General features: G+C 55.3%; 10 protein-coding genes across 10 annotated transcripts; 6 read left to right on the forward strand and 4 right to left on the reverse strand.

The window, feature by feature from the left end:
* Positions 1–10: 10 nt before the first annotated feature.
* CMQ_3705 (hydantoinase) lies at positions 11–4159 on the forward strand (the record flags this gene model as incomplete). The annotated part of the gene is made up of 5 exons (XM_014319643.1): positions 11–53; positions 132–317; positions 382–1546; positions 1595–2789; positions 2861–4159. The coding sequence occupies 5 exons, from the start codon at positions 11–13 to the stop codon at positions 4157–4159; spliced, it is 3888 nt and encodes a 1295-aa protein (XP_014175118.1).
* Positions 4160–4430: 271 nt separating this feature from the next.
* Positions 4431–6275, reverse strand: CMQ_3844 (major facilitator superfamily transporter; the record flags this gene model as incomplete). Its single annotated transcript, XM_014319782.1, has 4 exons — positions 4431–4490; positions 4926–5339; positions 5411–5610; positions 5681–6275. The coding sequence occupies 4 exons, from the start codon at positions 6273–6275 to the stop codon at positions 4431–4433; spliced, it is 1269 nt and encodes a 422-aa protein (XP_014175257.1).
* Positions 6276–7251: 976 nt separating this feature from the next.
* CMQ_3395 (benzoate 4-monooxygenase cytochrome p450) lies at positions 7252–8999 on the forward strand (the record flags this gene model as incomplete). The annotated part of the gene is made up of 5 exons (XM_014319333.1): positions 7252–7613; positions 7747–7882; positions 7934–8063; positions 8141–8786; positions 8837–8999. 5 exons carry the CDS (start codon positions 7252–7254, stop codon positions 8997–8999), a joined length of 1437 nt encoding a protein of 478 aa, XP_014174808.1.
* A 237-nt stretch (positions 9000–9236) lies between these two features.
* CMQ_4193 (c6 zinc finger domain containing protein) lies at positions 9237–10373 on the reverse strand (the record flags this gene model as incomplete). Its single annotated transcript, XM_014320131.1, has 2 exons — positions 9237–9265; positions 9329–10373. The coding sequence occupies 2 exons, from the start codon at positions 10371–10373 to the stop codon at positions 9237–9239; spliced, it is 1074 nt and encodes a 357-aa protein (XP_014175606.1).
* A 1113-nt stretch (positions 10374–11486) lies between these two features.
* Positions 11487–12263, forward strand: CMQ_4033 (uncharacterized protein; the record flags this gene model as incomplete). The annotated part of the gene is made up of 2 exons (XM_014319971.1): positions 11487–11667; positions 11758–12263. 2 exons carry the CDS (start codon positions 11487–11489, stop codon positions 12261–12263), a joined length of 687 nt encoding a protein of 228 aa, XP_014175446.1.
* Positions 12264–12648: 385 nt separating this feature from the next.
* Positions 12649–14441, forward strand: CMQ_3731 (carboxypeptidase; the record flags this gene model as incomplete). Its single annotated transcript, XM_014319669.1, has 2 exons — positions 12649–14170; positions 14224–14441. 2 exons carry the CDS (start codon positions 12649–12651, stop codon positions 14439–14441), a joined length of 1740 nt encoding a protein of 579 aa, XP_014175144.1.
* A 379-nt stretch (positions 14442–14820) lies between these two features.
* On the forward strand, positions 14821–16211 carry CMQ_3298 (fumarylacetoacetate hydrolase family protein; the record flags this gene model as incomplete). The annotated part of the gene is made up of 2 exons (XM_014319236.1): positions 14821–15778; positions 15853–16211. 2 exons carry the CDS (start codon positions 14821–14823, stop codon positions 16209–16211), a joined length of 1317 nt encoding a protein of 438 aa, XP_014174711.1.
* A 725-nt stretch (positions 16212–16936) lies between these two features.
* On the reverse strand, positions 16937–17488 carry CMQ_3981 (extracellular serine-rich protein; the record flags this gene model as incomplete). The annotated part of the gene is made up of 1 exon (XM_014319919.1): positions 16937–17488. The coding sequence occupies one exon, from the start codon at positions 17486–17488 to the stop codon at positions 16937–16939; it is 552 nt and encodes a 183-aa protein (XP_014175394.1).
* Positions 17489–19943: 2455 nt separating this feature from the next.
* On the reverse strand, positions 19944–23458 carry CMQ_3352 (WD repeat protein; the record flags this gene model as incomplete). The annotated part of the gene is made up of 3 exons (XM_014319290.1): positions 19944–21590; positions 21652–22775; positions 23287–23458. The coding sequence occupies 3 exons, from the start codon at positions 23456–23458 to the stop codon at positions 19944–19946; spliced, it is 2943 nt and encodes a 980-aa protein (XP_014174765.1).
* Positions 23459–24907: 1449 nt separating this feature from the next.
* Positions 24908–25520, forward strand: CMQ_3769 (mitochondrial inner membrane translocase subunit; the record flags this gene model as incomplete). The annotated part of the gene is made up of 3 exons (XM_014319707.1): positions 24908–24976; positions 25064–25417; positions 25479–25520. 3 exons carry the CDS (start codon positions 24908–24910, stop codon positions 25518–25520), a joined length of 465 nt encoding a protein of 154 aa, XP_014175182.1.
* Positions 25521–26052: the final 532 nt, after the last annotated feature.

A 26052-nucleotide genomic window follows, 5' to 3' on the forward strand; every position in this document is an offset into this window, starting at 1 on the left:
AGCCGTCACCATGGTTGCATCTTCTGCCCAACGGCCCATCCGGATATCCATCGGTAGGTGATTGGGACTGGGGTCGGACGATCGGATGTACGGATAGAGGACCAAAAGGCTGACTGTGTACTCTGCTGCAGATCGGGGCGGCACCTTTACGGACTGCGTTGCCCGCGTCGACGGCCAAGATGACATTGTGATCAAGATCCTCTCGGTCGACCCCCACAACTACAGCGATGCGCCGACAGAGGCGATAAGACAGGTGCTGCAGAAGTACACACAGAAGGAGATTCTGCGAGGGGCCGAGATCGATCTCAAGGACGTGGGTGAGTGTGACTCGTCTGCATCTCCAGAACGATGAATAGACAAGACTCGCTGACGGCCAACCAGAATGGATCCGCATGGGCACGACGGTGGCGACCAACGCGCTACTGGAGCGCAAGGGCGAGCGGACGGCCTTTCTGGTCACGCGTGGCTTCCGTGACGTCCTCCAGATCGGCAACCAGTCGCGGCCATACATGTTTGACCTGGCCATCCGAAGGCCGGATCCGCTGTACTCGGACGTCTTTGAGGTGGACGAGCGCGTCGTGCTCGAGAGCTGTGCCGACTCGGACCTGCGCGTCCTCAAGCTGGCCTCGCCGTCGCCGCTGCAGACGGTTTCCGGTGCCTCGGGCGAGGCCGTGCAGATCGTCCAGGCTCTCGACCAGACGAGCACGCGGGCATACCTGGACGCGATCTACGCGCAGGGCTACCGGTCCATCTCGGTCTGTCTGATGCACGCATACATCTACCCAGCACACGAGCTGCAGGTGGCCACGCTCGCCCGTGAGGCCGGCTTCGAGAACATCACGCTGTCGCACCAGGTCTCGTCGCGACCAAAGCTGGTGCCTCGGGGCAACTCGGCCGTTGTGGACGCGTACCTGACCCCGACGATCCGCCAGTACCTCGAGCAGTTCTCGTCAAGCTTCCCCCATCTCGAACGTGACGGCACCCGGCTCGAGTTCATGCAGTCCGACGGCGGCCTCGTGCCGGCCTCTAGCTTGCGTGGCCTGCACTCGATTCTCTCGGGCCCGGCTGGCGGTGTTGTCGGCTACTCGCAGACCTGCTTCGACGACGACACCCACCGGACACCCGTCATCGGCTTCGACATGGGCGGCACCAGCACTGATGTCAGCCGCTTCGACGGCGAGCTCGACCACATCTTTGAGACCACGACCGCTGGCATCGCCGTTCACGTGCCCCAGCTCAACGTCAACACTATCGCGGCCGGCGGCGGCAGCATCCTCGCCTGGCGAGACGGCCTGATGTCTGTCGGTCCCGAGAGCGCGTCCTCGCATCCAGGCCCTGCCTGCTACCGCAAAGGTGGCCCGCTCACCGTGACTGACGCCAACCTCGCCCTCGGCCGCCTGCTGCCCGAGCATTTCCCCTCCGTGTTCGGGCCCAACGAGGACCAGCCACTCGATAGCGAGATCGTCGTGGCCAAGTTCCGCGAGCTGACCGACATCATCAACCGCGACACCGGCCGATCCATGAGCTGGCCTGAGGTGGCCAACGGGTGCGTTCTATTGTCCAATAATGCTTATGTAAGCTGACACGTGACCAGGTTCCTCGACGTCGCCAACTCGGCCATGTGTGGCCCCATCCGCAGCCTGACGGAAGCCCGCGGCTTCAACACGGCCGACCACAACTTGGCCTCGTTTGGTGGTGCCGGTGGCCAGCATGCCTGCGCCATCGCCGAGGCGCTCGCCATCCGCCGCGTCATCGTGCACAAGTACTCGTCCATCTTGTCGGCCTACGGCATCGGCCTCGCCAACGTTGTCCACGAGGACGAGCGGCCGTGTGCGCGGGCCTACGAGGGCGACAACGTGCCTGTCATTGCCGCCAGCCTGGCCGATCTCAGCCGCGAGGCCCAGAGCCACCCGTCCGTCCAGCCGTTCAACGTGGTCGACGCCCACTGCTTCCTCAGCATGCGCTATGATGGCAGCGACACTGCTATCATGACCGCCCTGCACGACGGCGTCGATGCGGCCAAGACTTTTGTCGATGCCCATCACCAACAGTTCGGCTTCACCCCCGTCGGCCGCAAGATCTTTGTCGACACCATCCGCGTACGTGCTGTCGCTCGTCAACCCGAACCATCGCTGCCCCAGACCTCCTCTTTGCCTGTTTCTAGCTCTATAGCCGCCATCCCCAAGTCCATCTCGGTCAAGTCTGTCTATTTCGGTTCATCCGGCTGGACTGACACGCCCGTCTACCTCTTTGCTTCCATCCCGGAGGGTGTCGTCATCCCCGGCCCCGCCTTGATCGTCGACAAGACCCAGACACTCCTTGTCGGCCTCACCTCGTCGGCCTACATCGACAAGGACCGCCTCATCATGGACGTCGACTCGCCACGCTCCAAAAATGTCAGCGCCCACGTGATTGACCCTATCGCCCTGTCCGTCTTCCGTCACCGCTTCATGGGCGTTGCCGAACAGATGGGCCGAGTCCTCCAGAATGTTAGCGTCAGTGCCAACATCAAGGAGCGTCTCGACTTCAGCTGCGCCATCTTCACTCCAGACGGCTCCCTCGTTGCCAATGCACCCCATGTGCCCGCCATGATTGGCAGCATGGCCTTTGCCGTCAAATCGCAGATCGAGACCTGGCAGGGGAAACTCCAGGATGGCGATGTCCTTATCTCTAACTCGCCCGCCTATGGCGGCACCCATCTGCCGGACTTGACTATCATCACGCCCGTCTTTGACGCTGCCGGAAAGGAGATCATCTTCTGGGCTGCATCTCGAGGTCACCATGCCGACGTAAGTCTGATTCCTCTCTCATGCTGCAGTTTCGCCTTCCCGATCCCTGTCTCATCCTGTCCTCGTTTTAGGTCGGCGGCATTTTGCCAGGCTCGATGCCTCCCAACTCCAAGTTCCTGTGGGAAGAGGGTGCCGTATTTGACTCTATGCTTCTCGTCCGCGGTGGCGTCTTTGCCGAAGAAGAGCTCACGCGCATCCTCTGCGTTGAGCCAGCCACGAAGCCGGGCTGCAGTGGCACTCGCTGCTTCCAGGACAACGTCACCGACATCAAGGCCCAGGTGGCCGCCAACCACACCGGCATCCGTCTAGTCCGCCAGCTGATTGAGGAGTACACCATGGACGTCGTTCAGGTCTACATGAACGCCATCCAGGAGTCGGCCGAGCTGGCCATCCGCAACCTGTTCAAGAAGCTCGCCGTCCGCTTCAACGGCCACGAGCTGTCTGCGGTCGACTACATGGACGACGGCACGCCCATCTGCCTCAAGGTCACCATTGACGTCGCCACCGGCAGCGCCCAGTTTGACTTTTCCGGCACCGGCCCCGAGGTCTACGGCAACTGGAACGCGCCGCCGGCCATCACCAACTCCGCCATCATCTACGCTCTCCGCTGCATGGTCGACTCTGACATCCCGCTCAACCACGGCTGCATCAAGCCCATCACCCTCGTCCTGCCCGACCGCTCCATGCTCAAGCCCAGCTTCGAGGCCGCCGTCTGTGCCGGCAACGTCCTCACGTCCCAGCGCATCGTCGACGTCATCTTCCGGGCCTTCAAGGCCTCTGCCGCCAGCCAGGGCTGCATGAACAACTTCACCTTTGGCCGCGACGGTGAGAACGGCTTCGGCTACTACGAGACCATTGCCGGCGGCAGTGGTGCTGGCCCGACTTGGTCCGGCACCAGCGGCGTCCACACAAATATGACCAACACCCGCATCACCGATCCCGAGTCCCTCGAGCGCCGCTACCCCGTCGTCCTGCGCCGCTTCTCGCTACGGCCAGGCAGCGGCGGTATCGGTGAGTTCTGTGGCGGCGACGGCGTCATCCGCGACGTCGAGTTCCGTCTTCCCATGTCCGCTTCCATCCTCTCGGAACGGCGCAGCTTTGCACCCTATGGCCTCGATGGTGGCGGTGATGGACAACGCGGCCGCAATACCTGGGTCACCACTTCAGGACGGACGATCAATATTGGCGGCAAGAACTCGGTGGCTGTCAGCATGGGCGACAGAGTCGTGATCGAGACGCCTGGTGGTGGTGCATATGGTGCGCCTGGTCAAAAGGAGCAGTCTGTGGACGCATCCAAGCTCCAGCCATCGTTTGTACCTCTCGCTGTCGGCAGCGTGGCGGCGACCACAGCTCTTGCCGAGCAGTCTTGAGTAGATAGATTACTTGCATATAACAACGACTAGCATTTCTTCCACATCGCCGTATACACTGCCCAGACATTGATACCTTCTTATGCGAAAGAGGTGTTAAACGTGGGAATACATAGCATCCCTTAATCTCACCCAGTGCTAAATAATAGAGATAAAGAACCCGATTTAAGCATGATTCAGCGAACTGAAACATATTCAAGTACCAAAGTCAGTCGTGTCCAAACAGAGAAGACCTTTTTCATGTCGATCATACATACGGCACATGAGTTCCCTACGAGTCCAGTTCAAAGCCACCAAAGTTGGCTGGCTTCCTCCAACGCTGTCCAAATATCTGCAAAATTATATACGCTGGGATGACAATAACCACACAAAGGATGCCTTGGATAGCAAAGCTCCAGGTATAGCCTATATTAAAGGTCAGCTGTACTGAAAAGCAGTACTGCGGTGGCTGAGAAAGGACTGAATGTACCATTGTATTCGGTCCAATTATAGATAAACCAGGGCACCAAGAAAGCCGAAAGCTGTCCAGATTTTAGTCCCTTTCATTGCCTGGATAAAATCGTATGAGTACACTCCAGGGGAACTTACATTGATAATGCATGAGTAAAAAACGGAAAGCTCGTTCGCAAAAGCAGGATAATTGTCGACCATGTAGGTTGTCACAACGGTGTTGCCAATTTGCAGGCCAGCAGCGTCTTTGCGAAATGTCAGCATGGGAAAGAAGAACAGGTTGCTGAATCGCAAACGTACACAGGAAGAAGGCCACCTGGCCGACCATCCAATGCCAGTGACGATCCACGGAGATGCCCCATAAAATCAGGCCAACGGCGGACAGGAACACAGCTGGATAGCCGAGCCAGAGGCGCATCTCCGGCTGTCGTATACTGTTGTTGCGTCTCGCCAGTATCATGACAAGCTTGTCACTGGCGTGGCCGGAACAGAATACCTCGGCGAACAAGACGCCGACAAGAAGACCAATGAAAAGAAGGCCCTGAACCTGCGGGGTGTCGGTCACGTAGGCCAGAGGCTCGACTGTCATGACAGAGACGATCCACCAATATTGGCCGTACACATATGCCATGATGCTGATGACGATGTTTGGGTAGCCCCACAGCTTGAAGACCACAACCCAGGGTGCCCAAATCTTTGGGTAGACAAGCCCTTTGATTCGACGGATGTTCTAGATAGTGACTGGTAAGATGTGATGAAACAAACTGAGAGAAAGCCAACTCAATGCACACTACAACTTACAATAAACGGCAGATCCCGTGTCCTGTGGATGGTCTCCTCAGATGCATTATTGCTCGGTCCAAACTCGAGCTCGATCATGTGTCGCCGAGGGTACAAAGTCTCTGGCAGAGCGAAAACCGTGAGCACAAACAAAACGGCGTAGGCTATCGTGACGTGGTATGCGACCCAATACTGGTTGACCGAAACAACGAGTCCACCAACTGAAATTGACGTGTCAGTGGCCATATATATCAAATCCCCTTCCTCTATTGTACTGCTCTGGTAACTTACAGACACCGCCGAGAAAACTGCCCATGTTGGCAGACATGGCCCACAATCCAACCCTCTGTCCTCTTTCATGCTGAAATGACACGTCGTTGATAATGCTGAGCCCAAGGTTGCAGGCAGAGCCCGCACCAACCCCCTGTAGAAAGCGCTCAAACATGTAGGCACTTATATTCTGTCCGTGGATAGATGTACAGCCTGAGGCAAGAAGTGCCACAGCTGTAGTAATGATCATGCAAATGCGCCGTCCGTAGATATCGGCCACACCACCGGTCAGCAGTGGGCCAAATATGAGACCAAAGGCCGAGATCGCAAATGTCCAGTTAGTTTCGGCGTACGAGGCGTCAAACTGATCCTCAAGCAAAAAGAAAGACGGAATAGGAGCTGTTGTCAAGTACGTCATGAGAAAGTAGGAGTAACACACGATCGAGATACACGTGTATTTTCTCCAAACAGACCAGTTCAGAGGATCCAGAGAATCGCTGGTCGGCGTAGGTGAGAGCAGATTGCCCGCAGGATCGAGCCGTACAGACCGGCTGGGGTCATTCGACGACGGCACCTTCTCCTCGGCGGAAGACGTTGTATCAAAAGGCTTATCCATGTTGCCGTAATGGCGATACAGAGTGCTCGATGGGAAATAGCGACTGAAGGCTGGGAGCACTTAAAACAAAACAAATGGACCGAGCGGTTGCTTCATGTCCATGGCCCTGACTTCCTACTATTACATATGTCCATATTATCAAAAGGGAGGATACTTTTGAACCGGTCAACTATATTATTACTATATGGAGGAGAGGTTTTGATTGCTGGCGATGGTACTCTGTTTTCCTCCTATCTTCCCCTAACAGATTTTCTTTATCCGTCTAGGCACCCGTCGCTTTCAAGTTCCTCTTTAGGTTTAACGCGTGACACTGCAAACCTAGCTGACCCTTCTCCTGCACGACTTAAGACATTTACTATGCCAAATACGGACAACTACGCGACTAGCTTACCGGAACGTTTCGTGTCCTGTGTGGACCTTTTAAAGCACAGATAGCACAGAGACTTATTGTCATTGGCTGTCTCGGCAAGGCTTTGTCTTTAGGACTGTCTGTACGTTATCTGGTGTGCGGGAATAAACCCCACGAATGCATTGTTAGTATATCAGTACTCCGTACTTACTCCGTAAACGTTCGGAAAACAGCGTCGTATATTTGTCCTACTTCGACTAGGTGCTGGTCGTAGTTAGTTGAATTCGTTGCTTTTTTCTGGATTCTTTGCAGATAGCGACGATTCTTCTGCAACAAGCAGTGCCACGTCGCTTTGACATTCTCTCTTAGGGTTTTAAGCGACATGCTAAGCCTACGCCTGGCTTCGAAGTTGCCACCTACCTACTTCCCCCGAGGCAAACAAAATTGTGCTCATACCTCCACCCGTGCCGAAGTCAATCTTAAGGATATAGACGGAACCTCTCGGATTTTCTCTGTTCTCTTTATTTAATGACAAGCTCTCTATACCAGCTTCTGCCAGAATACTGCACCTCGATATTCAAAACTAAATCATCAACTGATAAGCCATTTGGGCTACAATTTCTTGAGATGGCTGTGCTTGCCACACCCGTTCTGCTTGTTGCAATTCTGGGCACATTTATTGTATTCTTTTGGGGGCGTCTACGATCTGCTGTCGCATCCATCCCAGGGCCGACGTTGACCTTGTTCTCGTCCTTGCCACTCAGATACCAGGAGTTCCGGGGCAATCGGACAAGATACATCCATGATCTGCACCTGAAATATGGAAGTGTCGTGCGAATCGCGCCCAACGAGATCACCTTTGCATCCCTGGAAGCCATGAAGGAGATATATATGTCTAATGGCAGCGGCTATGACAAGACAGAGTTCTACAGCCTGTTCAAGCAATACAATACGGGGCAAGATGCCCCAAGATATTCCGCCGTGATAATGTTACCAAAATCTAACGATTGAAAACAGGGTGATGTTTTCCACTCTAGATAAGCAAGAGGCAAGTTGGTTATTGGATAATGGAACCTTGGCTCCCACAAACATGTAGCTAACACCCCATTTGCAGCATAGCAGGCGAAGACGTCTCCTGGCTGATCGCTACGCAAACTCCAATGTCGTGAAGGAGAAAGCTATTGAGGGAATCCAGCAGAGAAGCAGAAACTTCACAGCGAAAGCCGCCAAAATGCCAAACCAGGAGATGGATATCTATGTATGAGACCCGCAGTTGATGTGCCAGGGGTGTTGCTAACTTGAAAAACAGGTGTACCTTCACTGCTATGCTTTCGACTGCGTCACCCACCATTTGTTTCACCCTTATGGAAGCAACTCGATTGACCAGCAGTATGATGAATCAATCATGCGCGAGGTGTCATTTGATACCAGCTTGGCTCGTATGTTATTGATGAAATAAATATGGAACATAGAACCCCTTATTCCTGGCTAACCTTAACTATTTTGTCACATACAGGTCGACTTATTCAATATTACACTCCCAATCTGGAGTATCTGGCAGACCTTTTGGGCCTCCTTCCACCCATACGAACAATACCAAAAGCCCAGAAGCTCGTACTGGATGCAGTGGGCCAAGGCGGTGTAGCAGATTTCACGCCACTGTCCCGCTTGCAGGATCCGAAACTCGGCCTGGAGGAGATTCAGATGGCTGCCGAGTGCATGGATCATATGGTAGCTGGTATAGAGACCACTGGTGACGTCTTGTGTTGGCTAATGTGGCAAATATCGCTACCGGGCTACCAGGCTATACAGGATCGCCTATATGCAGAGCTCACTATGGACTCGGCCAATGGGGAAGTGTCATACGACCAGCTTCCGTATCTCCACGCGGTATTGAAGGAGGGTCTGCGCATATTCCCTTCAATTCCGATGAGCCTCCCCCGTTACGTTCCCAAGGGCGGTAGAGACATTGCTGGCACATGGCTTCCTGAGGGAATCATTGTCAGCTGCCAGCCATACACGATGAACCGGTTTGACCAGGTGGTTTTCCCGGAGCCCGACACGTTTGTCCCAGAGAGATGGCTAGACAAGGAGGTCGAGACAGAGCAGAACCGTCTCTTCTTTACCTTTTCCAACGGAGGGCGTGGCTGTATAGGCCGACAGTACGTTGTAACTCTATACCCCTTGTTACTACCCCCGCTGATATCGTTAGTTTGGCCATGGTCGAGATGAAGTTGCTTCTGCGCGATGTATACTCCACATTCCGGACTGTTCTCACCGAAGAGGGCATGACGGCCGACATGTCTATGGCGGATCAGATCATCTCTTCGAGGCCCAAGGCCCAGAAATGCATGGTGAAGTTTATTCCACGGTAGCTATCCCATGTGCAACCAAAGGCAAGCTGAAACAGGCACCAGTAAGGACTTGTAGTACCCTGCAGTTCTGTTGGTTGCTGTGATCTGATTATCAGGCTGATTGAATGGATATAGTATACGTATAGTAAATTTAGATGAGACATAACAGTACGACGAGAAATGAGCGCATAGATCAGACATGAAAGCATGATAGCCGCCGTTCGCTTCTTTGTAAATATCCTTTCATATTGATTTTTATTAGTACGGCAGAAATTCGGGACTCTCCTCTGTTAATATGCCATTCATTAGTAAATATTTTTGTCGAAACACACGTATATTTTCCAGCTCACCTAGATAGGTCAACACATCGTGCTGTTGTGAAACGGATGTCTTGCTCCAGACGTATTCCAACAGAGCGGACGAACGCGTGATGTGAGGCATCCGCATCCACGTGCTCATAATTTCAAAGGCCTTTTTTATGGCAACCCGCGCATCAGGCAACGCCCAGAGGCCGGCCGTGAACAGCGGCGTGGCCATCAGCACTCGAGGTGACAGAGCCGAGGCGGACTTCATACTTTCTGAGCAGTGGATGATCTGCTGGACAGAATGACGTACTTCCGGTGCCCACATGGGTAGGCACTGCACGGCGCCATGGATGTACAGCAGAGCCGTATGCAAGAAGCCAGCATTACTCAGGGCGTAATCGTGCATGATGTCGTGTGAGAGCGACAAGGCCTGTTCACCATCGAGACAAAGACGGCCCACAGCATCCCGTTTCAGGCGGACATGAATTTCATGTACTAGCGCTTCGGCCTCAATGGCGATGTCGTCATCCGTTAAGATGGAGTCTACGTTGTTTTCGTTTCGCTCTTGGCACTTGAACCGTCGGCGACGTTCAATCACCAGGGCGCCAACCTCTCGGAAGAGATCGGGGAGGTCTGAGGCGACACCACCAAACACGTCGAAATACACCTTTCCATTCCTGAGGCCACTGCTCGCCATCTCAAGCTGACCTCGGTGCAGTCCCAGTGGCGTGAGGGCAACCAGGGCTTCGACATTGTTGTACCAGCTCGCGAGGAAGTCATGGATGGAAGCACTACGGCCATTCGCTACCGTTGTGTCTGTCACTCTAGCATGCGGGCAGCTTGCAGCTTGAAGAATGGCCCGCGCGCCTTCGAGATGTGTTCGCCACGAATGGCTAGCCGCGAAGATTTGGGCCTGGCACAGAGTTCGCGTCGTGGCCAATGCAACGGCGTGCTGGTCATAGCTGGGCTCTGTCAGCTGCTGGCGTAGACTGCTCATGCTGCAGTCCTCAAGAGCAGCAATGGCCTCTTCGGCGTTGTTCCGAGCCGGAAGTACACCGAGAGCATGCAGATGGCGCGCAGCAAACGCCATCAAGGCGAATAGCAGACAAGGGTGAAGAAAGGACGTGGGAACGACAGAGCGACATATTTTTGTACGGACGTAGTCGCTCGGAGCTGTCAGACGTATGGTCTCATGGACGTAGTGGTGCAGGAGAAAACGTTGCATGCGAGACAAGTCGGGGGCCATGTCTAGAGCCTGCATTTGTAGAGGGAGACCTGTACTCGAGAAGAGGTCCAGGACTCTTGACGGCTCCGGCCGAGCCGAGTTGGTGAGGGTGACATCGACAGCATCCACAAAGCCGGCAGCTGGACTAGCTTCTACTATGCCAGTCCCTCTAACAGATATCAATTGCGAGGCTGGGACAGGATCCCGAGGCTGTGCAATGTAGACCCATCCACCATCATCTCCGGCACCGCTATCTGCAGGCACGATTAGTATCTTACAAGCACGAAACGACAATACGATTTATAACGTACATAGTCTCTGCATTTTGTCTGCATGGTTTCCAAGAAGCTTGGGAAACGCCCGACCACCCCACCTGATGTTAAGCTCGTAGTTGCAAGGGCTACCAGCCCGTTGGCATCGTAAGCAGTCTGGCTTTTGCTGGTCGCACCGTTTCCGGTGATGCCGACAGCGTGTGCAGCCGGCTCGCGACCTCAGGCTCTGCCTTGCTATTAGATTCTTGCCCGCTGGCGACATGACAAGAGACGTTCAATAAGGCCAGAATAAAGCTAGATAAACGAAGTTTGGTGATGATTCTTTGAGGAAGCAGCCGGTCTTATCGGTACTAGGCAAAGAAGCAATTCGGCCGAGCATTATGCTTCAGTATTTACTCGTCGATGCACACCCTCGATATGCATCGTTATCTTGAGCTAAAACCCAAATCATCTTAGTGGCGGAGCCCGGTTGTGGATGGAACGGAACGAGGGCAACGACACCTCGTGATAGCCTGGAAATAACGAGCTAATACAAAATAGGGCATTTACGCGACACAAATTCCTTATAAATCTGGGTGTTCCTTCTCAATTCACGCTAGCTTCGTCGTACTCTTTTCTGTTTAGAGATCGATGAAACTAAACGTTTTCCGTTCCAAAGCGAGGACCAGAAAAGACAGCCGTATTCATCCACGTGTAGAACTTCGTCATGACGATCCGGCTATCCACGCGCATCTCCATCCGCTGGGGTGATGATTCGCCGTCCGAGCCCACAACCACACTCGTGATGAGCGTTGACGGCTATTTCATGGACTTGCGCGTGAACAAGAGTGACGACTCAGTGGACTGGGCATTTGCCGGGAGGAGGGAGATTGTGTCCCAGGATCCTTGTAAGGCCTCATTCTCTTCTTTGTGTTCTCTGATTTCTGTGCCATGATCTAAAGGTGCTGTCCAGAACTGATGATGCAACTGGTACATAGTACACTGTAGGTGGCATCATATCATTGACTCGCGGCACATTTTCGACCCCGACGAGGGCGAATTCGAGAATCTCTCTAATGGAGACAGTCTGGAGACGGGAAGCATGTCGTGCCCCGAGAAAGGCGGAGTGGTAACTCCATACGAGGAAGTGTGGCGCTCCATACAGCCAACTGCAGGACTTGAGCGGGGATGGATTCTTCAGCGCGAAGAGGATGACGGCAGCAAGACCATCACGTTTCTGGGTCGGGTAGGCAGTGTTTTCTTTGCCATGAAGCAACAGCCTCCCAGCGGGCATCTCACTGTTCGAAGAGAGGAGCTCCAAACGGCCGAAGCCGGATCCGATAAAGCTCCACAATGGGTCACAAAGTATCACTCAGGAAATGCCACTCTGCCGTCCTTGGCGAACGCAGGCCTACTCAACTTTCCAGATGAATTGACATGGAAGGTCGGCGATGAAGTGACTATCCAGGGTCAATTGTACACGGTTCGCGCTCAGCATTCATAGTACTTTTTGTTTCAATGAAAACACATATAAATAGGGGTGAGATGATCCCTAACGTCATGACGATCCCGAAGAGACATTGTAGTCAAAGGCGTCTAATCTAGGGATCGTATCAGTACCTAGCCGTATGAAACATACTGATTTATAAAAAATATCCTCAAGCCGCTGATTGAGTCTATGCAGATCAATATAGTGCTACTGTTGCTGTCGTTGCTGTTGTTATCAGTGGAATCGGCGTTAACCAGCCGTATCTTAGGCAACCCGCCACTGTCAAGCCCTATGGTGACTAAAATGGCGCAATCCCCTGCTATAACGACGCTACTTTATCTGTACCACTGTCATCTCTCCAACTTCCTGTCGCTTCAAACCTACGAAAGCAGCACCCACAATGCAGCAAAAGACAGCAACGACACTCCCGCTAGCGGTCGAGCGGCAGCCGAAGCGCGTCGCGAGTCGCCTTCGGTCAGCATGTCTGCTTCTTCCGCTGGCAGTGGCGGCTTATCTGATCGCTCCCTACGGCATCCGGCCCTTCACCTCGATAGAGGTGCTCCCGGCGGAGTCGCTTTGCATCCAGCCGCCCGCTCTCTTCCCGAGCCAGCAAGACAAGAAGCTGGAAGAGGCTTTTGGGCACATATCTAGCGAAGCATTCCGCAATCTCAGCGTCGCGCATCTGTCGGGTGCTGTCCAGATCAAGACGGAATCATTCGACGATCTCGGACCCATAGGCGAGGATGCCCGATGGGACGTCTTCGTCGGCTTCCATGCCTATCTCGAGAAGACCTTCCCGCTCCTGCACGAGCGGCTGCAGGTCGACAAGGTGAACACGCACGGGCTGCTGTACACGTGGCCGGGCAGCGATGCCGCCCTCAAGCCGTCGCTGCTGATGGCCCACCAAGACACCGTCCCGGTGCCGCTGGAGACACTGGACGCCTGGACGCATCCACCCTGGAGTGGTGCCTATGATGGTCGCTTTGTCTGGGGCCGCGGCTCTAGCGACTGCAAGGACCAGCTGATCGCCGTGCTCGAGGCCACTGAGCTGCTGCTGCAGGCTGGCTTCCAGCCGCGACGCACGATCCTGCTCGCCTTCGGTTTCGATGAGGAGACATTTGGCTTCCATGGCGCTGGAAACCTGTCAGCCGTCATCCGCGACCGCTATAGCCACAGCGGCGGCCTCGCCGCCATCATCGACGAGGGCGCCAACTTCGAGCAGGCCTGGGGCACCCTGTTTGCCAAGCCGGGCACGGCCGAGAAGGGCCTGACCAACGTCGAGGTCGTCGTTCGCACGCCCGGTGGCCACTCGTCTATTCCGCAGGACCACACCAGCATCGGCATCCTCAGCGAGCTCATCACCCGCATCGAGGCCTCCCAGTATCGCACCCGTCTGGACGAGCAGAACCCCTACTACACGCAGCTGCAGTGCGGTGCCGCTCACGCTCCCGACTTCCCGCACAAGCTCAAGAGGCTGCTTGCCAAGCGTACTTCCCACAAAGGTAGTGATCACGGCAGCTGCAGCAAGAAGCCCGACTACCTCGCACTCGAGGCTGCCAAGCAGGGCCCCCAGATCAAATACCTCTTGCAGACCTCACAGGCCGTCGACATCATCTCGGGCGGCGTCAAGGTCAATGCCCTCCCGGAGCGCGTCAAGGCTGTCATCAACCACCGCATCAACGTTGGCGAGACCTCGGACGTCGTCTATGACCATTTGACTGCCGTCGCCGGAAAGGTGGCCAGCAAGTACAACCTGACGCTCCACGCTTTTGACGGAAAGGAAGAGCCTTCGTCCATCATCCTTTCGAGTCCCACCCGACTTGATCCCTCGCCGGTCTCTCCGGCCGACGGCTCCGTTCACGGTCCGTTCTCCATTCTCGCTGGCAGCATTCGTGCTATCTACGGCGAGGAGGTTGTCGTCAGTGAGTATAAGCAGTTCTTCTGATTGCCAGTTGCGGCACTAACCTGTTCAAAGCCCCCGGAATCATGACGGGAAACACGGACACGCGCTTCTTCTGGGATCTGACCGACCATATTTTCCGCTTTGCGCCTGGGTATGATCCTGAAGACGATTCCGATATGACAGGCTCTGGAATCCACACAATCAACGAAAAGGCCAGTGTGGCGGGTCATATCAACGCTGTCAAGTTCTTTGTGCTGTACATTCGCAACCTAGATGAGGCTGATCTGTAAGGTACCTATTTCGAGAATTGGAATTACCCTGCTTGTGCCGACACGCCAAAACGTGCGCCGTTGGTCCCGTATTGTCGATCGTGCTACAAGGATGAAGACAGTGTTCAGGCCCAGCTTTACTTCGTTCCATTGAAAAGCCAAGGATGAGCACATCGCTAAGATTGGATTGAGAATCGCAAAGCAGAAAGGTTCACTTGTCTTCGAATTGAGATCCCGCTGTGGTTTGTGAGATTTCGGAGTTGTTTCGGGGTTTCTGTGCTGGTAGTTTGAATGAGGGGTGGTCGTAGCTTCCTCCAATTGGATTTTCTACCGCGATGGGTCATTCCACATCGTCATTCTCGAAGCTACCGAAATCCAAGCAACACAATAGACACCGAAAATGGAGTCCTGGGTAGAAATCGATCCGAAAAGCGACTTTTCGCTGGCAACCCTTCCGTTTGGCATCGTCCACACGCCGGCCGACCGCAGCCCGCATGCTGCTGTCGCTGTGGGGTCGCAGGTACTGGACCTCAAAGTCCTGTCCGCTCAGCCCGGCTTCTTCGACATCTTCCCGGCGCTCCATGACCACCCCGATGTGTTCTCCCAGCCGACGCTGAACGCCTTTGCGGCCCTTGGTCGGCCTGTCCACCGTGAGGTGCGTGCTGCTCTCCAGGGCCTCCTGCAGGCCGGAAGTGCCACCACCCATCCGGCTTTTCTTCGCGATAATTCGGAACTGCGAGCGGCCGCTCTCTTCAGCCTGTTCAAGACACATATTCCCATGGCCATTGGCGACTATACCGACTTTTATGCTGGCGTCCACCACGCACGCGCGGCCGGCTCTCTCTTCCGCGGCGCCGACAAGGCACTGATGCCCAACTACGGCTGTCTGCCGGTCGCCTACCACGGTCGAGCCTCGAGCGTGGTCGTGTCTCGAACCGGAGTACAGCGCCCATGGGGCCAGATATTGGAAGAGCCGGCCTCTGGCGTCGAGAAGACCCCCGTTCCTACAACGGCACCCACCCGGCGTCTTGACTATGAGCTCGAGCTGGGCTGCCTTATCTCTGTACCAAACGAGCTGGGAAGCCAAGTCTCCGTCGAGTCCGCAGAAGAGCACATCTTTGGCTATGTCCTGCTGAATGACTGGAGTGCCAGGGATATCCAGAGCTGGGAATATGTCCCCCTGGGCCCCTTCAACGGCAAGAACTTTCTTACTACCATCAGCCCCTGGGTCGTTCTCGCCGATGCTCTTGAGCCTTTTCGAGTCCCGGCCGTGAGCCCGTCAGAGCCTCTGCAACCGTACCTGGTACAGTCTGACGGAGCCACCGTCTTTGATATCGGTCTTTCGGTTGACCTGACAAGTGCGTATCCTCGTTTATTCTGCTCGATCTAGCTCTCCTCGCTACTTGCTTCTCGCTAATACGCCTGTCCACAGCCCCTGATGGTGATAGCACAACACTCACACGAGTCAGCTCACGCAATCTTCAATGGTCCTTTCCCCAGATGATTGCGCACCATACTCTCGGTGGCTGTCCATTGCGCACCGGCGATTTGCTGGGCTCTGGAACGATCAGTGGACCGAAGGGCGGCAGCGAGAGTGGCTGCCTGTTGGAGATGAGTCAAGGAGGAAAAGAGGAAGTTATGCTGTACGGAATGGATATGCGAACGTACCTTAAGGACGGCGACACTGTCACTCTTCGTGGGTCAGCCTCTCATGGTGAAACCTCTGGAAACGGTCGTGTTGGCTTTGGTGAATGCATCGGTCGTATATTCAGTGCAAGGGCTCCCAAGTAAAAATAAATTCGATAATCTTACGACTGGCCCCGTTCTGTTCCTTGTCGAACAGAAACCACAGAAGATCGAGTCTCTTTCTTTGAAGCCGTAAGCCCCGTTAGTTCGTTTCAAAACTTCCGCCTCTTTTTGTGCAGGTATTTCTACCGAGGCACACAATTTCTCAGCAGTTCGTATAGACACGGACCGGATAAAACTGGGCGTTATTAGAGGCCTCAGAAGTCCTCTTTCGGGAATTTACGGTAGCCTAGAAAAGGAAGTGTTCGTCCGTGTTTCTGTGAAAAGACTGATATGACCACAACCATAAAAGTGCATCGGGTTGGTCGGATCGTCCATCCTAAAACTAGTTGTAGGCAGATAGGCATCTTTAAACCTCGTATCAGATTACTTTCCCAAAAAAGAGACATTTTTTTTCTCATAATAAGAGAGTATATTTGTGCTATTGTGCAAGCGTTATGCAATGTGTTAATGCTGAAGAAAATGATCCGAGACCTGTGTGTCGATGCATCCACCTACCCATGCCTAATGAAGCCCATTCCGTATAGAATGTTTTCCTGTTCGTTCATGCCACCAATATGACCAGCCGAATATCAAAAAGAACGAAAGTACAAGAAACAAAGAAAATGAAAGAGAGAAAACAAGAAAACAGAGAGTAAAGCTTGAATCCGCCCCAACCAGCTCACAGGCCCCCGAATTGTTAAGTAAATGGCCATTTGAAAGTGTCTTGCTTAGAAGCCGCCGTTGGGGTTGGGGTTCAGGATGACAGCACCGCCCTGGATGACGGGCGGAATACAAGATACGCCAGTGTTGGCAGCGGCAGCCTTGTAGGCCGACAGCGTGTTGGCCGAGTTGAAGTTCTGGTTGATCACACCGGCCATGCCCTTTTGACAGTGGCTACCGACAGTCTGAGCGCAGTAGTACCAGATCGGGTTGGAGTCCTCGACAACAATCTGGAAGACGTCCGGAGCCTGGCCAGAGGCGGTCGGCTGGAAGCCAGAGAAGAAGCCGTAGCCCGTGTTGAGGGGCTCGCAGGGCTCACCAAAGGACGACTGCGCAACCGAGTGGTTCTTGGGAAGGTAGTGCCACTCCACAATGTCGCCGATCTCAGCAACGACGTTGTCTGGATCGAAGACTAGGGCACCACCGAGGCCAGCAACAACACTGTGGGTGACACCCGTGAGGGTGACCGTGCGCGAGGCCAGCTCCGGGACAGTGGCTGTGGGCAGAGCCGCGGCGAGGCCAGCGACAGCAGCGAGAGTAGCGACAGCCTTGGTGAACATGTTGAAATATGTATAGTAGAAGATTGTTAGAGAATTAGATGGGGCGTTGAATTGATGCTGAAAAATATGTGATTGGAGGTTTTTGATTGCAGCCGTTGTTGTTGTGATGATGAAGATGATTGTGTTGGTGATAAAGGAAACAAAACTGTCGACATTGAGGCAGGCAGCTTGGACTTATATAGGCCTTTGAAGCCGAGTAGAGAGTCCTGGAATAGGATTGTAAGAAAGGGTGAGCCATCTTACACAATCTTACGCACTACAGAGCAAGACGGTCGTCTTAGTCGAGTGTCGCCTTGAGGCGTGGTAAATTACGACCCCAACTTTGAACTTAGAATCCTAAATTTGTGTGATGCTTAGTTAGGTTGTGGGCTGTGGATAGTGAGAACAAAGGTGCTCAGCCCCGGAAGCATCAATGTGGCGCCGTTAAGGCCAGTTCGAGCCACACAAACAAACCTTATTTGTGTTCTTGGCCAATCAGCAGCATCTCTCGGCTTATATTAGCGGGCACCAATAATACAAGGCGTAACTCTAGGGTCCATTCTATTTACGTATACTGTGAGCTGTTGTGCTGACGGCTTACTGCAACGCCCGACGGCGGTGCAGTCTGCCACGTTATTTCAAATCCCGATACTAGGGGTGTAAATTGCAGAGGTTATAAGATTACGGCCGCAGTTTGGTTTGTTCTCGAGCACCATTGTGGGCCGGAATGGTAAGAGGAAGCGTTTACTTGCCCAATATATCCTTAAAGGACCCTGTTCTCGCAAACAGAAAGTTCTAGCATGCAACACAGCAGCCTATCTTCGACATTCCGGCATACAATACGAACTTTGGTGCTTGCAGCAGGCCGGACTGCGCTGAGAGGTTCCAACGTCAGCGTTCTGTACAGCTTTATCAGGTTAACTTGTGTGGCTCCCTTCTTAGGCAGTGGAACTCGTACAGCGTTCCACGAAATTCCCGAGCCAAGACTCGGCTAATTAGTGGAGGTCCCAAGAGCTGCCCTAGTCCAGCCTGTCAACGTCATATTGTTGGAGGGCACGACGTGCCGCCTGCCAAGAGACCTTTGAAAAGCCTTGAGGGCGGAGCACGGCACCCACCGTTGAATCCTTCTGACTTTATACACGCAGTATCTCGTATCTTATTGGCCGGGTGTCAGGTAGACGAGCTCATGAGCATCTGTCACGAGTCCAAATACTCATTAGCCGGTGGGGTCCTGAAGAACAAAACTCTTTCTAGATTAAGCAAGCCGAAGGATGAGATGCTGATATTACGACGGATAGCAAGAGGTCTGATGATGACTCATCAGGATTAATCCAGGACACCGGCATCAACAAAGCTTCTCAGTCCCGCAAAAAGCATCCGATTTGAATCCTGCCAGCTAGGACTTTCGTTAGCTCTACGTTGCCAGACAGTTTCTAGACAGCATAAAGGCGCCTCTGCCTCGCTATTGCGATAGTATCGTTCTATCCTCAAAATGTTGCAGTCCTCAACCAGCCTTAATCGCCTCTACGGAGTACCCTCGTTGTTCTGCTCCTATTGACTTGCAAGCCAATAGTAGTCACCTCAATCGCGCAGCACCGGCGACTCCTTCAGCACTGCATTGGCGCCTCGGGCTGATTTCCTCACATCAAATCCTAGCACTTGTCGCCTTGGACGTTTTGCAGCCCAATATACAGCTATGTTGATGCTACCTTGCCCTGTGCTGTGCATATGCACTTGGTGGGAGTCTCTATGTAAATTCTGCACCCGCCCACTCCGAAGAAAAAGTCGAAGACAGAAGAGAGAGAGTGAAGCTCGAAGACAAATTCGAATGCAAAGGAGAGCCAACGAAGAGGCAAATAAAGTTCCCGGACGAGAGCCGACCAGAGATGCATCCCCTATGGTTTTCAATAGCGACACTCTTTCGCCACGAAACTAATGGGCGACCACTCTTCTATCTCTTCTATCAATCGAACATGGATGTCTTGGGTTGGAGCTTGTTCTGCACAGCAATTCTTCTTGGCTTATCGGTGCTAAATTTGAGACTGGAAGAGCGCCTATTTATATAATCCCACAATGCAGTATATATCTATTATAATTTTCTGGGGGGGGGTTTTTTTGCTCTGGTGAGAGGTCCTATACATATCATGGCTTTCGGGATGGTAAGCCGAGTATGAACCCTATACTGACTGCAGACCGAAGCCCGGATTGTAGACATGCCATGTTTGATCGTCGCCCAGTACATTGACGGTCGTAGGATAGCGAGTTTGACGGAGTATGTCATTGTCCTTCCAGCTCGCAAACGGTTGACACCGCACGTGATTCAGGGTAGTAGACGCAAACACGGGGCTTTTCCTCTGCATATTTCGTACTTTGATTGTTCCTTTTGTCTACTCAACGCCCATGTCAACAATCAGCGCCATTCCCGCCCGTCTATAATTTTGAACAAGTGATACACGAGGACCTGTCGGTCTGCCTATCAAAGCTTTTGAAACACGCGCTTAAAAATCTCCCGACTCTTCTCCAGGTTGACCACACGCAGGCGCTCGTTGTCCAGGTGGGCAGCGTCGCTGGCCTGGCCGCAGGGCAGATGGGCCGCCGGCGCGCCAAACTGCTTCTCGAGGAAGCGGATGGCCGGGATAGACCCGCCCTCACGGATGTAGAGCGGGCGCCGGGCCTTGTACGGGGCAGACGAGCTCTGTCCGTCAGCTGCTGCAGCGGCATTGTCGTCGTTCGGGGGGTCCATGTGCCAAGCCCGGATGACGGCCTCTTCGAGGGTGCGGAAGATGTAGTTGTCAGGGTCGCCGAGCCAGGGCTCGGCCCTGTTGTCGATGTGGATGCTGAAGTGGTTGGTAGACTCGAGCTGGGCGAACTGGTCAGCCAGGAAGGACTCGAGCGCGGTGATGACATCGTCGAGCTCCTGGCCGGGCACCAGACGAAGGCTGATGTTGGCGCAGGCGTGGGAGCTGACGAGGCTGCCGTCGGGCCCAGAGACCTTGTAGCGGTGGATGGTCAGGTTGGGCTCGCGCCAGCGCGACATGAGGCTGGCCTTGAGCAGCTCGGCCGGGCCGTTTTCAGGGCAGCGCCGCACGAGCATGCGCGTGATGGCGTCGAAGCGGGCCTCTTCGTCGGGGCGCAGCGGCAGCACGCCGTCGTAGAAATGCGGGATCATCACGCGGTTGCGCGGACCCTTGAGCTTGGCCAGCACGGCCGTCAGGTCGCTCAGCGGCTCGGCCATCATGTAAGACCCGTCGACGCCCGAGTGCAGGTCTGGATGTGGCGAGTCCACGCAGACGGTCGCATGCAGCACGCCGCGCAGGCCGTACGTCAGGCACGGCGTCTCGTCGTCCAGCCAGTAGCTGTTGGCCAGCAAGATGTAGTCGATATTGCCGATCAGCGTCTGGTTTTCGCGCACGGTCTCCTGGAAGCCCCGGGACCCGGCCTCCTCCTCGCCCTCGATCAGGAAGATGATGTCCGACTCCAGCTGCTTCTCCTGCATCAGGTCGGCCACCGCGTACAGTGCCGCCATGATGGGGCCCTTGTTGTCGCTGATACCGCGCCCGTACAGGTAGCCGTTGACGCCCTTCATCGCAAACGGGTCCGACGTCCACTTGCCCTTCTTCGTGTCGGCTGCCACCACGTCGTAGTGCCCGTAGAAGAGAATGCGCTTACGCCGCGCCTCGCCGCCCTCGGGCTGCGGCTTTCCGGCAAACTTGGCATACACCACCGGGTTGTGCTGCTTGTCCTGTGTTGTCAGCATCTGCACCTCGCCGCCCAGCCGCTTGAAGAGCGTGCACAGGAACGTCGCGCCCTTGTGGCAGTCCTCGGCGAACTCGGGACGCGAAGACACCGTCTTGTAGGAGATGAAGTCGCGCAGGTTCTTGAGCATCACGTCTTCAGACACCTCTGCCTCCTGGTCAGCCGAGCAGCACTGGTCCGGCATCCGCCATATGCTGACGATCTCATCGTTGGCGCCGGTGATGAAGAGCTGGCTGTTCTGGAACGTCGTCGTGGCCGAGGCCAGGATCTTGCCGTCGTGGGCTTTCCAGCGACTGATGCACTGGTACTTCTGGCTCACCGTGTCGGAGGATGACGTGGGCGTGCCGTAGTGGACTGTGCTGTGTTTCTGCAAAGAGTCAGAAGAGGTGTAACAGGACGTAAGCAGGCCTGTAGACAAGGGAACATACTGCAGCAAACCCGTTCGCCGAGGCGCTCCATAGGAAGCCCCATTTCATCTGCAGAGTCATGACGTCGCTGTTGTGGGCCTTGATGACGCGCAACTTCTGGCGCGTGTCGAGGTCCCAGAGCTCGACAAGTCCATCCAGCTTGCCGCAGTACAGAAAGGAGCCGTCGATGGCGAGCGAGAGGACGGACATGGCGTCGTCGTTGCCCAAGGTCATGACCTCGCTGATGCCGTGGCCGACCTCATCGCTGTCGCTCTCGCCGTCGCTGCCGCTGCCATCGTGGTCGGCGGCCGAGCCAATCTTCCAAACCTTGACAGTACCGTCGCCACCGCCGGAAATCAGCACCTCGTCGTCGGCCGGCAGGTTGTGGGCTGGGCCCTTGGCGACCAGCATGCAGTAGACGTAGCCGTAGTGGGCAAACTGGTGGATGGCGCTCGGATGGGCCTCGAGCACGGTCTGGGCCTTGGGGATGTGGCTCCAGCGCTCCTCGTTACGGCGCGGTGTGCTAGAGCCGCCGATGGCCTTGGAGTCGAAGAAGCGGTGGTGCCTCTTGTCCGGATGTTGGGCCGAGTCCTGGATGGCGCGGCGTCGCGGATCGTTCAGGTCAACCCATTGGATGGACGTGTCCTGCGCCCCGACAAACACGGTGTGGTGCTGGACAGAATAGACCACGCTGAAGATGTCGCCCACATCATACGAGCTGTAGATCTCGTAGAGTCGTTCAAAGGTCTTGGGGTTCCATATGCTGATGATGGCGTCGCCAGCCGAGGAGACCAGAAACTGGCCCAAGCTCGGCTCAGGGTCTGATGCGGTGGTCGAGGGTTTTGATTTTGACGACGAGGACGGAGGAGGAGGCGTGAGAAAGAGGCAGAGGACACTGCGTTTATGGGCTTGGATTCGGTGGACCGGCTGGTAAGGGCCGAGAGCCCAGATGAGGATCTCGCCGTCGTGGGTACCGGCGAATACGTACTCGTCGTTCACAGCAATGGCAAGAACAGAGCTGTCGTGCTTGAGATCGTGCACGCGGTCCAGACTGGGTCCCCGAGTCGTTCCCTCGCCGTCGGCAATGGCCAATGAAGGAGGCCAATCCTGGGGCAACGGGGCGGTGGGCATTGCGTCGGCCGTGTCTGTCGGGGATTAGACGTGTGCGTGTAGAGGAGAGGGATCGCGCGTATCGTGCTGGGTCGTCGTAGACGGAAAGCAGAGAAATGCAAAGGGAACGTGGCAGGAAGAAGGTCGAGGACGGTCGAGGACAAAACGGCGAGGAGTCAGAAGTGCAAATGACGCCAGCCGCTGAGCGGAGCTCGTAATGGTTCAGCATTTTCTTTGCTTTAGCGTGGGTCCAGCCTTACCAGCCCGCTAATTGGCGCCAAACTTACAGCGCTCCAGCGGGCGCATTTAGTGGCACTCTTAGCGGCCCAGATCCTGTGCCCCAGACGGTCGCCGATGGAGCACATTGACCGGACACGCAGCTAAGCAGGGGCAAGACGCGAGGTTGCAGGGCAGACGAGGGCCGAGACCGTCACTGGCTGAGGAGACAAGAAAAGTATAACAAAGGCATCCGCCATGCAGGCAACGAAGCCGGGCAAAGTGGGCCGACAACGGCTGTTCGTGCAAGAAGAAGAGAAGGATCCTTACCGAGTGCGACATTCGCGTGCACGCCCAGGCTGTTCTGGTCAGAGAGGAGGCGTTCCTGGCAGCCGGGACAACTGCCGGGCTTTCTCGGCTGGCCAGACTCAGGATTACTCGCAGACCCAGGCTCGACGACGCCGCTCCGGCCGACGGTGCCGTCGTTTGGGGGCACGAGCATGATGGGGCGGCAATAGCTGTTTCGCCTTCCGCCGTTGAGACGCCACACAAAGGCCCTGGTCGGCAACGGCTGGTCTGGCGAGTATGGGACGTCACTTTGTCGCTGCTGCTGCTGCTGCTGCTGCTGCTGCTGCTGCCAGAGGACAGAAACCCCTTTTGTATCGTCCAGGCGGCTGGAAAGACTATCTGTCCATACCGAATGACGCGACACAGCGGCCGATGGCATCATCAAGGACGGGCGGCGCCGTAGCACTGACACATTGACCTGAAAGCTGAAAGGGGGGGAAGTGGAACTCTGTGGTCCAGGGGAAACGACCGATCGACGAGTAGCCGGCAGACGGGCCAAGGCAAGACAGGCAGGCGAGCAGACAAACCAAAAGGCAATCCGGTACGGAGTAGTCAGCAGTCAGACAGTCTGGTAAACGACTCTCTCTCGGAGGACGGCTCTACACCGCTTCGTCTCTGCTTGCATGCAACACACTATCAAGCCTGCACTCTTATCTTCTACAAACGGAAGGTCAGAGTATCGTGGGAGATAGACAGAGCGGGCGAGCTTGGGGGGAAGCGGCAAGCTTTATAGCACACATGCGTGCTCCTGATCCGGAGGTGGAGGGCAGTCGCGCCAGGAAGCGAACCAGCCGCGGGAGATCTACACGAGAGCAGCCCAAGAAAACCGACTCATGCACACACTCAGTCGGCTGCCGTCAGGCACGAGGTTCGTCCCGACCAGCCACAACCCCGGCTCTGTACGGGTTGGCAAGACACTTACATTAGTGCCGTGGTGCACACCGGGGCGGACGTGCTACAGTGGTGCCGTGTGCGCGAGAGCAAGGCCATCCGCTAGCAGAGATACGCCGATGCACGCCGATGCACGCGCTCCTCCAATCGGACGGCAGACAGAAGCCGCTTTCAGCGTCGCAAGTCGGACTGAGCGAAGAGGCACAGCTGCACGTGTAAGGAGTTTCACACCAACCCCGGCTGCTGGCTGTGTCATTGGCCGTCCTTTGCATAAGGGCCTCACCGTCTTTCACTTGCCTGTCAATCACACGATGTCGCGGGCCTGCTGAAAACGAGTTCACATCTGGCCGTCTGGAAACAGGACGGCGAGGTGGTGTCCACTTATGAGTGATTACCTAATAGTGGTCCGTGCACCGCGCTCCCAGCGGAATCGGAAAAAATAAAGTGACGATTTTTTTCGAGCCGGACAGAAGAAAGAAGCGAAAACCTGCCTCGGATTGACGACTCTTGGACAGCAGCGACAGCTCCCCCATCCCGGCGAACATCCGACGCTCGACGACATCCGCTCGACCGCTTCCGCTGCGACGGCCTGATAGCTCTTCCCGGTAGCCCGTGTTTCCACAGCAGACAGTCCTGCGGCCGTGTGCTCTCGAGGCTTTGCCGTCCTTCTTCGGAGTCCACCCCACTTCCACTTTCACGACCACCAACCACGATGGATCACGGCCGCGACCCGTGCCCCTATGTCATTCTCAATGACTTTGGCGGCGCCTTTGCCATGGGTGTATGTTGCCCCGATGCTATCTGCCCGCCGGCAGCAGCCGCCTTCCTGGCGCAAAGAGACTCGAGCTAACGATAGTCTTCTCTCCAGGCCATTGGCGGCACGATCTGGCACGGTATCAAGGGCTTCCGCAACTCACCGTACGGCGAGCGACGGTTGGGCGCCATGACGGCGATCAAGATGCGGGCGCCGGTGCTGGGCGGCAACTTTGGCGTCTGGGGCGGGCTCTTCTCGACCTTTGACTGCGCCGTCAAGGGCATCCGCAAGAAGGAGGACCCGTACAACGCCATTATTGCTGGCTTCTTCACCGGTGGCTCGCTGGCCATCCGCGGCGGCTACAAGGCTGCGCGCAACGGCGCCATCGGCTGCGCCGTCCTGCTGGCCGTCATCGAGGGCGTCGGCATCGCCTTCCAGAAGATGATGGCAGGCAGCACAAAGCTGGAGGTGAGTCTCCTGCTGCCATGCCTCATGCCTCCCTGCACTTCACCCACTGACGTTTTTGCAGCTCCCGGCACCTCCGCCGCAACCAGAAGCGATTGCAGCGTAAGAGCGACACCAACAGCGATGGCACCGTTTCCAGAACCCAGCACACACATCTCTGCTCTCTCTTGACGTTTTCTATTATTTTTTCGATATCGACATCTTCTCACCGTCAATCTCCCTCACCTTTCTCTCTTTTCAATTCACGGCATTCTTGGCTTTCTGCATGGGAGAACGCGGGCTGGCCGGCGTTTGTATGGCTTGTAAAATAGATGGACTAGAATGAGAGGAGGAAGGGGCCAAAACTCGCTCAGTCTACGGGGGGCTGGTTAATGAATAAAGTTTCAGACAACTCGTTGTCGTGATGTTGAAGCCAGTACTCCGTAGCTTTGGGTCCAGTGCATATTAATAGCAGTGGCCACAGGGCAGATCGTAGTGGGTCCTATTTGGGTGGATTCCAGTCCACAAGCAGTGCGGTCACAAGCCGTCGCAAGCCGTCGCAAGATAGCTACGGACTTCCACACTCCGTAGAGGCGAGAAAAAGAAAGCGCTGGGCCGCACTAACGCAGCAGTCAGGTTCAGCGACAGGATCATGCCGT

This window comes from Grosmannia clavigera (genome assembly GCF_000143105.1).
Source record: "Grosmannia clavigera kw1407 unplaced genomic scaffold GCSC_113, whole genome shotgun sequence".
Taxonomy (NCBI): domain Eukaryota; kingdom Fungi; phylum Ascomycota; class Sordariomycetes; order Ophiostomatales; family Ophiostomataceae; genus Leptographium; species Leptographium clavigerum.